The 12417-nt window shown below is 27.4% G+C and overlaps 1 protein-coding gene across 1 annotated transcript in view; it reads left to right on the plus strand.

The window, feature by feature from the left end:
* LOC145836091 (ryanodine receptor 2-like) overlaps positions 1 to 2583 on the plus strand; it is a 67329-nt gene extending 64746 nt beyond the window's left edge. Inside the window, exons 102-104 of the mRNA XM_082943892.1 lie at positions 216 to 372; positions 716 to 881; positions 1649 to 2583. Coding sequence (XP_082800018.1) covers positions 216 to 372; positions 716 to 881; positions 1649 to 1796 — 471 coding nt within the window. The 3' untranslated portion in view covers positions 1797 to 2583. The remainder of the gene's footprint in view (positions 1 to 215; positions 373 to 715; positions 882 to 1648) is intronic.
* The last annotated feature ends 9834 nt before the right edge of the window (positions 2584 to 12417 follow it).

The raw sequence follows: 12417 nt of genomic DNA on the forward strand, positions 1-12417 counted from the left end.
TTTATTAATTCTACTTCCATTTATATTTTATAAATCTTTTTTTTTATTAATAGTGTTTCTAATATAGTTTTATAAAAGTATTTTTTTGACAGTTTTTCTAAATAACTTTTATAAAACTATATTTTATTCACAGTGTTTCCAATAATTTTTTATACAACTATTTTTTATTCACAGTGTTTCCAATAATTTTTTATAAAACTGTCTTTTCTAAACAGTGCTTCCAATTCCACTTGTACGCGGGGGTGAGGGCGGGCGGTGGCATCGGAGACGAGCTGGAAGATCCGTCAGGTGATGATAACGAGTTCTTCAGGATCGTCTTCGATATCTCCTTCTTCTTCTTCGTGGTGGTCATCCTGCTAGCTATCATACAGGGTCGGTTTGAATAAATAGAGTTTATCACATTAGTTTAACTGCTTAATATTTGTTTTTATTGTTTATGTATCTTAGATTTTGTAAATTTTTATAACTAAGTATCAAAGATGTAGCTCAAAAATTACTTAACTAGACAACAGAAATTAACTTACTATTGTTAAAAACTCTAGTTCAAAATATACTTATCATGTAGAAATTTCTAACATTGATAGTTTATTTAAAAATGATTTTTTTAATTTTCACCATGTTTAAACCAATTTTCAAAAGAGTTTACGTCAGATCACAATTTTTAACCCTTCAAAACTTACTTTTCAATGTTAACTAACGTTTACAACAACTCCAGGTTTGATAATCGACGCGTTCGGAGAGCTGCGTGACCAGCAGGAGCAGGTGAGAGAGGACATGGAGACAAAGTGCTTCATCTGCACCATCGGGAACGATTACTTCGATCAGACCCCGCACGGGTTCGACACCCACACGGAAGAAGAACACAATCTCGCTAACTACATGTTTGTTTGTTTTATTTAAAAAAAAAAATATATATATATATATATATATATATATATTAATCACACGGAAGAAGAACACAATCTCGCTAATTACATGTTTGTTTGTTTTTATTTTTGTTGTAAAAATGATATGTATTAATCAAACGAAAGAAGAACACAATCTCGCCTACTACTTGTTTGTTCATTCTATTTTTATGAAAAAAATTATATAATAACCACACGGAAGAAAAGTACAATCTCGCTAACTATATGTTTGTTTGATTGTTTTTGTTGTAAAAATGTTATGTATTAGTCACATGGAAGAAGAACACAATTTCGCTAATTACATATTTGTTTGTTCATTCTATTTTTATAAAATGTTTTATGCATTAGTAACACGGAAGAAAAATACAATCTCGCTAATATTATATTTGTTTGTTCATTCTATTTTTATAAAAATTTCTTTATATTAATAAGTAGGAAGAAGAACACTATCTCGCTAATTACATGTTTGTTTGATATAAAACTTTCATAAAAAAATATCACAAACTTGCTAACAAAATTTTTGATTATTTTATTGTTTAGTGTCTATTAATTACAAAAAGAAAGTGCAAAAACTTGGTAATTAGATGTTTATTTATTGTACATATATTGTTACAAAAATAATTAAGCTTTACTATATAATTTTTTAAGGTTCATCCTTATTTAACATCATTTTTGCAGGCTCTTCCTGATTTCGATCATGTTGTTTTTAGTTTCTTCCTGATGTATAAATATATTTTTTTTAGGTTTTTCCTGATGTACCTGATCAACAAGGACGAGACGGAGTTCACGGGTCAGGAGACTTACGTGTGGAGACAGTACCAGGAGAGGTGCTGGGAGTTCTTCCCTGCCGGTGACTGCTTCAGAAAACAATACGAAAACGAACTCGCTTGATTGGAAAAATTGGTAGAAATAAATTGACTTGTTTGCTTGATAGAAATTTGCTGGAAGTAATTATTCAAAAAATTTTTAGTTGTTGGTATACATGTTTTTAAGAATACAAACTTGCTTAAAATCTATGGATAATTTTTATTACTTATTAATTTTACTACTTTAGCTTAGTGAATTATTTTGACTTTTTTAAATGTATATACAAAAAAGAAGCAATATAGACAAATTCATGGTTTATGCCATTTGTTTTAAAGGATTCATACGTATTTTATGAAGTTTTTAACATTAATTTAGCACACTAAACAGCTTTCTTGGTATAAAATAATGCTGTGCACCAATATTTTTACTATGTTTTATTATTACTGTAAACTTTATAACAGAATTAAACAAATATTTTACAAAAAAAAATTTTATATTCTGCTCTCATTTTTTTGAATGGTCATTACTTCATAAAAGTTTTTGGGCTTAATTATTCAACCTCCTTTTAATCTTAAACAGTTAAGCTTTTGCTGCTTAAATTTTAAATTATGTTAAAACCTTATTTATTCAATTAATTTGTGGTGTTTTACTTTTGCCTTAGTTCGAAGTTTTTTTATACTTATGTAACATTAGCATACTTTGTACTTATTTATTTTACAACTTAAATGTATACTGTGCCTTTGATGTTGACTTTGTGAAAATTTAGTATGTACTTTTCAGTTTGAAGACAAAACTTTTCTTTTTTTTTAATACGATTAAAAACTTGCATGTATAAAAAAAAACGTACTTACAAAAAAATATTATTATCATTCAAACACAAACAAAATAAATAAAAATTCTTGTGTTTGTTACATATTTTTTTCTATGAACTACTTACTAAAACTTATTGTTAAAACCAGTTCTAACATAAAATTTACTTTATAGTTTTTAAACATAAAATAACCTTAGCTTAAACACTTTAAAATAAAAATTTTAAAACCAGTAGTTCACTTATTGAAAATGAAAATAAAAAGCATACTTTTTCTTAAAATCGTAAGACAGTCCTATAATTAAAACGATAAGTTTTAATTCATGTGTTGATAAAAAAGAAAAGAGATAAAAAAAATAGTGAACTCTTAAAAATAACGTCAATAAATTGGTGTGGAGAAAGACCTTTGATCTTTGAGCTGCTTAGAATTTGCTTTTAACACCTTTTTGAGCTAATCTTATAACCAATTTTGCTTTTTACGTACATTTTAATTTTATTTTCAATGGTAACAAAGACTCAAGAAAACCAGCATAAATGTTTTCCTTCCTCAAAAGCCAGAAGTCAAAAATGTTCATGAAACTTATATTTAACATAAAAAACTATTTATTAATGATGTTGACGATGTTTCAATAATTACGAAGTCACTTTGTTCACTTAATTTATGTTAACATACTTAAACACTTGTATAACTATTACTTCGAAAAAAATTATTTAGTATTTTTATACTTGACCAAGGAAAAAATATTCAAGATCCTACGCTGCTCCTCTTAGTACAACTGATTGAGTTAGATGTAGTACAAAAACAAAAAATCTTTATAAAGTTCCTTATTAGCTCTATTTAAAAAATCTTCAAATAGTTAGTAACTTTTTATAAATGTTTTTGTTATATTTCACCAAAGTTACTACTGTTCGAAACAAACAAGTCAAGCTGAGGCTAATAAAAAGAGATGATTAGAAAAACAAAACTCTTTTTTTTAAATTACAGTAGATGAGTAAAAAACTTTATGTTTGCAATATCAAATTTTTGAAGGCACTACACTTTTAAATTGCTAGGAGAGAAAAATATACAATTTAAAGGATACTACTTATTACAATAAGAAAAACTTAAAACAGATTTTTAGGACTTATTTTTGAATAGTTTTAGTGGCCACATACTGAATGTGTTCGTGTTTAAGCGGCTAACTCGTTGTTTTGTTTATATGTATTTTCTGTAAAGTTTTATTACATTTAAAAAAATCTGCAGCTCAAAATAGCTTAATTAGTTTATCAATGTGTACTTTCGTGTTGAATAAACTTATCGCGATATCTATACGTATGCTATTACTTTACTACTTAATTTGTTTCTTGTTGTAAAAAAAAAGTGGTTTAAACGCGGGAGTAACTAATCTCTTCTGCGGCAGCAATGCTGTTTTTGGTATAACTGCAATTCCCACCAGCACATTCCCACCAAAATTTTATTTATTTTTCTAATATTTTTGTTTTAATATTTCTATTATTTATCGTTTACTATCACTTTCACCCCTTTACCTTACCCTTGGTCGGTGAAAGGTTCTTGGGTGGGAACTGTGCTCGGTTAGGAATTGGTTCCCACCAGCACAATTCCCATCAAAATTTTCTTTTTATTTTCTTTATTTTTTTATTAATTTTTAATATTTTTGTTTTGTTTTAGTATTTCTATTATTTATCGTTTACTATCACTTTCACCCCTTTACCTTACCCTTGGTCGGTGAAAGGTTCTTGGGTGGGAACTGTGCTCGGTTAGGAATTGGTTCCCACCAGCACAATTCCCATCAAAATTTTCTTTTTATTTTCTTTATTTTTTTGTTAATTTTTAATATTTTTGTTTTGTTTTAGTATTTCTATTATTTATCGTTTACTATCACTTTCACCCCTTTACCTTACCCTTGGTCGGTGAAAGGTTCTTGGGTGGGAACTGTGCTCGGTTAGGAATTGGTTCCCACCAGCACAATTCCCATCAAAATTTTCTTTTTATTTTCTTTATTTTTTTGTTAATTTTTAATATTTTTGTTTTGTTTTAGTATTTCTATTATTTATCGTTTACTATCACTTTCACCCCTTTACCTTACCCTTGGTCGGTGAAAGGTTCTTGGGTGGGAACTGTGCTCGGTTAGGAATTGGTTCCCACCAGCACAATTCCCATCAAAATTTTCTTTTTATTTTCTTTATTTTTTTATTAATTTTTAATATTTTTGTTTTGTTTTAGTATTTCTATTATTTATCGTTTACTATCACTTTCACCCCATACCCTTACCGTTGATCGGTAAACAGTTATCGGGTTTGATTGGTTGGGAACTGTGCTTGGTTGGGAACTGTGCTTGGTTGGGAATTGGTCGCGGGTTGGGATTAAGCTGTTCCCGTTGTTTTTACAAGATTATGGCTGATTGAAAGGTAAGTTACTTTTCTTTTCGCAATTTAAAATTAATGGTAGTCAATGATAAAAAATTAAAGAAAATTAAGATGTACAGACACATCTTGAGTTTTTTTAATAGTTGAATTTTATTTTTGAGAGATTCCGCACGGAGCAAAGTTAATTTTTATAAATTGTTTTTTTTTAACTTATAATTGTAGAACTATAATTGTTTTTATGGTTTTGACATTGTTTTAATAAGTATTAGTTAAACCTTATTTCACTATCAAACTGCTTATAAAATAAAATTAAAGACAGATAGATTTATGTCATTAAAATAGGTAAAATACATTTTACTACTACATTGGAACATTTTAAATTATAGTAGTCAAAAATTTAGCCCATTTTTTAGATTTTTTTTGTTAATTTGTTTTTGGCAATTAAAAAAAAATAAATACCTTTCTATATAATTTTAAAAAGTTGAAAGTAAGTTTTTTTTAGTTTGTAGTTAAGCTTTAAAAAGCTATACAACTCAATAACATATTAAACTAAGTTTACTCTACAACATTTTTTTTAACATTCTTTAAAATAGATTGTGTAAACTTAGAGAGATGCAACCATTTTGTCTTTTCTAAAAACAATAATTTAAAAAATAAATATTTCAATTAAACGTTTGTTATTGTACACTGTCGGTCCATATTTTTAAGTTGAAATTATTTTAAACGTTTTGTAAAAAGCATATCAATAAAGATTTAACATATTTAATATAAATAAATTTTCTTTAAAGTTAATTCTTTAGTTAAACATTTAAGTCACCTATTTAAGTATAACTTAACATTTATACTTTATAAAAAAAGTACTTAGTCTTAAAAATGTTTGAATACTTAGCAAATCCCAAAGTCTCTGTTGTATGACGTGTTAGTCGTTTGTTGGCAAATGCAACCGAGGCCGACCAAAACGTTACTTACGTTTTGAAAGCGTGACCTTAAAAACTTAAAAATAAGAACCTTAAGCGAGAATTACTTGAAAATCACTGTGCCGAATAGCGGTCTACTGTACACAAAAGACAAAAAGAAAGAGAAAAAAAATACTTTAATAAACCGAAGCAGACGGAGAAATGATAACTAAAATATATTTTATTTATGTAAACTTTTGCGTTAAGTATTAGTTATGTTTATATATATTATTATTTTTTATTTTATTTATTGTGGTGTTCGACTCGATAGCCGAAATATTTTTTGTGCACCATATCTTAGAACCAAGTAATTTGAGCGCTTTTTTGTCGTTTTATAAACGGTAACATCTCTAATTCGTTTTTTAGTCTTCGCAATCAACACGCATAGCCGACTTCAGCTGGAAGCGAGCCTATCATCAGTATTACTAATTTGAAAACTTATTTATCTATGATATGACGATTAAGCAAAAAATTTGTGAAGATTCAAACTTTTAACCTTCAAGTTTACTACTGTATAGTGTTTTTAGACTGTTTTTTTAAACAGTAGCGTAAGTTAAAAACACATTGTTTATGAAAAATAACGATATGTATTTGTATGCATTTTCCTAGAAATTGTCAGATATATATACTAGTGGTGCGCAACTTGCAATATTTACTTTAAATTTTCTTTTGTACGCCGGCCTTATTAAAAAAATAATACAAAATGCTATCCGTGTAAGTTCAAAATAGTACTATAAAAGTTTAAAAATAACATTCAGTACACTTGAGAAAGCCTTTTGCTATAAAAAACATGTACTTAAGTTTACTGAACTTTTAATTAAAAGTACATTGAAAAAAAGTGACTTCATGAGTCCAAAATAAATTGCGGGCTAGATATTTGGGTAGCGGATCCGACTCACGAGCCGCATTTGCCAACCCCTAAAATAGATACTTAATACAGCTGAGTAGCTTAAGAATTGTTCAATGCAAATCATTAGCATAATGTAGCAAATAAAATTTGCTGAGTCATAAAAAAGGTTTCTTTATGTTTTCTTTAATTTTAGTCATTAAAACTTTACTTTTGATAATTTTTTTATATGTTTCTACAAGTTGGGTTTGGGATAGGGGTAAAAATAAATCAAAAATTAAAAAAAAAGTATTAAAAAAATTTGCTGACCTAGCAATTATGCAAAATTGCTACACTATGCTAATGTTATATTCTAAAAGTTTAACTGCTTAGGTGGTTTACCTTATCAAGTGAATTACAAGTTTTAAGATTCAAGAAAGATAAGCTAACAATTGTTAGTATTTTCATGATGCAATATACCAGGTTGTGTATTTAGTTTTGAAAACAATTCAATAACCACTATAAGTATCTTTAAAAAATAATTAATGTTAAACATTTTTCACAATGATAACTTCTAAGAAAAGTTTGAAAAGTGTAAATGACAAATGAAACAACAACTATTAAGTATTGTTTATTAATTGTCAGAAAAATTCCTTCAAAATACTTGGTCGCAAGACCTGGTGCATAAAAAAACCTTACAGCTATCAAGTCGCACACCGGATACCTTTTAACGTTTTGTCCAGGACATGATACTGTATTGATTATAGAAAAACATAGAACTTACTCTTATCTCTACTATGCAACAATAAGCTTTTTTTGAAGGTCAAGCAAGCAACCTACCCCTTCAAATTAACATTAAACTAAGCAAAAAAAAAATGAACATTTTATTTGACTGAGAAAATCCCTTGGTGGCACGACCAAAGTCTTTTCAGCCTTAAAACTTCCAGCCTCAAAAATGAAAAATTTTGCAACTTTTTTGAATGATTTTATTCACATACTCAAATCCTTGACAACCAACTTTTTTACATGATTTTAAGTGCTGACAATTATCAAGGCTCATTGTTCACAAGTAAAGTGTGCTTTTAAGTGAGCCTTCTTTATAAAAAAAAAAAGGCAACAATTTTTTACTGATTGCTAATAAGTTAAAAAAAAATTAATATTAATCAATTTTTTATTATTGAAATAAATTATTACCAAATTATAAAAATATATTTAACCGATATACATCATAAACATTTCAATTTAAAAACTGTATAGGCAGGAATAGTCGCGAGAAACCGCTGTTATGATCTTACCAAGCGGGATTTAGTACGAAGAACAATTTTTACATATAAGGTAGTAAAATTTCAAATTGACACAAAAAATCTATCATCATACAATCAATATTTGTTGTCATCATCAATTTTTTTTTAAATAAAAAAACACATTTAAGGTACCTTTCACAGTATCTTTTCAATATTCTTTACTATTTTAAAGTTTTTTACTTTAAACTTGACTTAGAAAAAAATGACCCAAAAACGTGTACTTTGGAAAACTTTGAAGAAACTCAGAAAAACTGGAAAAAATTCTCAAAAACCAGTGGTAACCCTGTTCAAATAATCAGGATCACTTTGTTGGTAGCTTAGGCAGAAATCATCAGCATTCAATTGCAGATGAATCTTAGTAAAAGAAAAAAATATCATTTGTATTGTACAAGAAACATTGGAACATAAGTGACCAGTAACTATACAATAAGATATACAAGACACACTGTGGGCTACCGATGTTGGTGACCCAACATCTAAAGCCTCAGTTTGGTCAGGGTGACTTACTGTGGGCAGATAGTCAACCTGACCTTTTTGTTCAGACTTTTCCTGCAAGCGGGGTGACCTTCTAACAGGCTTATTTTCAGGACCCGCTGCAGGCAACTTATCATTAATATTCTCTAAGTGGGACATAGTACTATAACTTATTTATAAGTGCTAATTTGTAATTATCAGTGGAAAATATATAAAACACTTAAAGCTACTCTAGGCTATTTTATATAAATCAAACAGACAGTTTTAAGTGATGACTCTTTATATAAAACAAAACAAGAAATAATAGCATATACAAAACTATAAATTACTATGACAAACTTTTTAGAAACTACAATCTATTTAAATTTCTTTAAAAGACTTTAAACAATAAACTAAAAATTAAATAAAACTTTTAGTAAAGAAGAAACTGTAAAAGAATAAATTATTAACTATAAACCTGGCTTAAATATTAAAACAATTAAATACCAGTTAAAATGTTCACTTTTAATACAAAACAATACTTACAATACACAATCACAATTCAATACAAGGTAGTTCCAGCTGCACACCAACTCACCAACTCTTACAAATACACTGACTGTCATTTTCTGATATTTAGTTGCATCAGAATTAGTTTGAAACACGTCAGATGATTCTCATTGGCTGGTGCAATGAAGCGTGTCAAACTCAAAATATTCTCTGAGCTCAACTTTGAATAATGAATAATGCACGTATTCATTACAACACAATTTCAATAAAACTAGGTATATTCTGAGCAATTCTCATCAGTAGAGTACAAAGCTAACAAGAGATAAGATTTTACAAACTTATATAGTAACCAAGTAATCAAAAAGTAATCAAGAGATTAATAAAGGACCAAAGCAGTTAGTAACAATTAAAATCATTTAAGTTTATTAACTTTACAATTAATCTACAGTAAAAGTAAATCTCAATATAATGAAAACAAAACTTATGAAGTATTACGAAAATAAAGAAACTGTACAGTCAAAATCTTTTTGCTTACATAAAACAGGTTTCCTTAACAAAATACAAATAGCTTCTAATTTAATCAAGTCAAAAACATTACTACAACTTTTAATAATTGACACATTTAAAAAGGATAAAAGAGTATGTCCCAAAGAATGTAGAAAATTTTTGCTTTTCAGATAAGATTGGTAATATACAGGTCAAGATTTTTAATGCATCTAAACTTTCATCCATTGCAGATCATTTTTAATAATTCAACATGTGCAAACAGTGCAAATCTAAATAGATTTAAAATTATTAAAACTTGTAGTTTTGATTTAAATAAATTAGAAGCTATTTGTACCTTGTTAAGGAAACCTGTTTTATGTAAGCAAAAAGATTTTGACTTTACTGGTTCTTTATTTTTGTAATACTTTATAAATGTTGTTTTCATTATATTAATGTTTACTTTTACTGTAGATTAATTATAACGTAAGTAAACTTAAATGATTTTAATTGTTATTAATTGCTTTTGTCCTTTATTAATCTCTTGATTGCTTTATGATAACTTGGTCACAATATAAGTTGATGAAATCTTATCTTTTGTTAGCTCGTTCTCTACTGATAAGAATTGATTGAAATATATCTAATTTTATTAAAACTGTACATCTTATTGTATACAAGAAGCAACAAAGTTATTATGAAACATTATAATAAATATGTGTATTAATTGATTATATTAAACATAACACATATTACTATATTATATTTGAGTAACAAAATGTGTTCTTTCAGTAATATAGTAGCACAAGATTCATTGGATTAAAGGTACATATTATATAGTACAAGATTAATGTGCTTTTCGAGAACTGATTGTGGGTTCCACTTTAGTGGTAGTGATCAAATGAATATACTGTATTTGTGGCTTTAAATTTCAGCACCAGCAAACTCTTGCTTTGGAATATAAGCTTTATGATTTTCTTCCTGGATTTTATGTTAACATTTTAGCCTTGTGAGTGTTTTCTAGATAGAGGGCACTAAGGGTTTTTTTACTTAGAAAATAGTTTTTATTTATGTTAATCAAAGTTAAATATTAAAACTACACACGATGTAACACAGTTGCTATTGACCAGATAATTCTATTGTTGCTAGCAGTAGAGTTTGAGACTGGTGGTTTGTGAACCATAAAATAAAACCAAATGGTTTATTAAAATGTTGCGGTTTTAGTTAATAGTTGAAATTAAGTCATCCGTTTCAAGTGAACATATAAAAATGAGAACCTATAGTGTTATAAAAGCCAAAAGTGAATATCACAACTAATTTATAAAGCTGAAAACTGTGTAAAATTTTTTAAAAACTTTTGAATTATTTTTTTAATGATTTAATTTTTGTAATCATTTTTAAACATAATGCCCCTTAAAACATTTCATACTTAAATTTACGAAATTGTTAATACATAATGAAGTCTTTACATGTTCAGTTTGTATACCCTTACCCTTGGCTCACATTTGTACTAGTATTTTTAGTTGAAACTCTTAAAAAGCTATCTAGTAGTTTTTTTGCTCAAAAAAAAAACAAGTAATTGAAATTTATATATTTTTCTATTTGTGGTCAAAAATTAGTTTTGACTTTTGTCATTGTTTTAAGGATATCCTAAAATTATGTTTTTCAATGTATCTACCAGTGTACAGTACATAATGGCAGTTTAACTTGAGAAAAACTGGAATTTGGAAGATTAGGAAAAACCTAGATTTAATACTTTTTGTTAAAACTTAAAAGCATGAGCATTTCAAAAGTTTTTTGAAATAATGTTACTATTTTTTAGATTTTGCCCTTGAAAAATTTTTGAAGAGTTTGATAACCAGAGTTTAAATTTTTATCTAACCAAGTCTTAGAACATGTGCCTTAGAATAAAATACTAATTTTTAAATTTTAAAAACAATCTTGGAACATTTCGCCAACCTGTATAATAAAACTGCATATCAATTTTGTAAATTTTATTCTTTCAAAGCCATAAAAGGGAAATATATTTTTTAATTTAGATTTTTATTTCCTAAGTAAGTTTTTACCATTTATTAGAATTGAAAATAACTTCTAAGCCATAAGCAATCAAAGTTTGAGAGTTTTATAGGTTTAATATAACTACAAAGAATGTTTTACTAACTCTTTAGACAATTTTTGAAAAGTCTTTTTAAAACTTTCTCAGACTGTTTTTTATGAAATTTAGGAAAGCTTGTCAAAAAACATTTTTAATTTTTTTATAATTTGCTTTTCAAAAATAAATCAAATTTTATGCTTGATGGTCAATAAATTTTGGTTTTAAAATTTTTGTTCCAACAAATTCTTTTTTAATATTACATGTGACTCTTCAGTGGAATCAAATTTGAAAAATAAAAAAGGAAATTAGACTATTATTTAAATTTTAAGTTTCCAAGAAAATTGACAATAAAGAAATGTATCATAGGTTTTTATGTGAAACTTTTTACAAAAATGGTTATTTCTCATAATAAAATTATAACTTGTAATTCTATAAATTACCTTGAGTTCATACTTAAATCTTTATTTTAAGAGTGTTTTAAATTTTCTTTAAAGCAGGGTTTCCCAATGTGGGCCAAGTGGCACCCTTGGGGACCATGACAGATTTTCAGGAGGCCATGAGCAGCAAAAGGGGGTGGGGGGCATGAGCTGTAAAGGAGCTACAGGGGGTCATGAGGTCATAATTTGAAACTTACACTAGATATTTGCAGATGGAGAGCAAAAACTAAGTATTAGATGTTTTTAATGGTATTTTTCAGAGTAATCATGTTGTAGGGGGCCATAGCTTATTTAATTTTTTTAAACTGGGATATTTGAAAAAAAGTTTGGGAAATCCTGCTTTAAAAGGTTCACTAAAAGAGTTTTAAGATAAAGCATGTATCAAAAATTAGTTAAAAGTTTAACAGACTATTTTAGTTGTATTAGAAACAAAAGTTTTATGAATCAGACTCTGAAGAAATGACTGAAA

This window comes from Thalia democratica, chromosome 5 (assembly GCF_965202585.1).
Source record: "Thalia democratica chromosome 5, ktThaDemo2.hap1.1, whole genome shotgun sequence".
In the NCBI taxonomy this organism is placed as follows: domain Eukaryota; kingdom Metazoa; phylum Chordata; class Thaliacea; order Salpida; family Salpidae; genus Thalia; species Thalia democratica.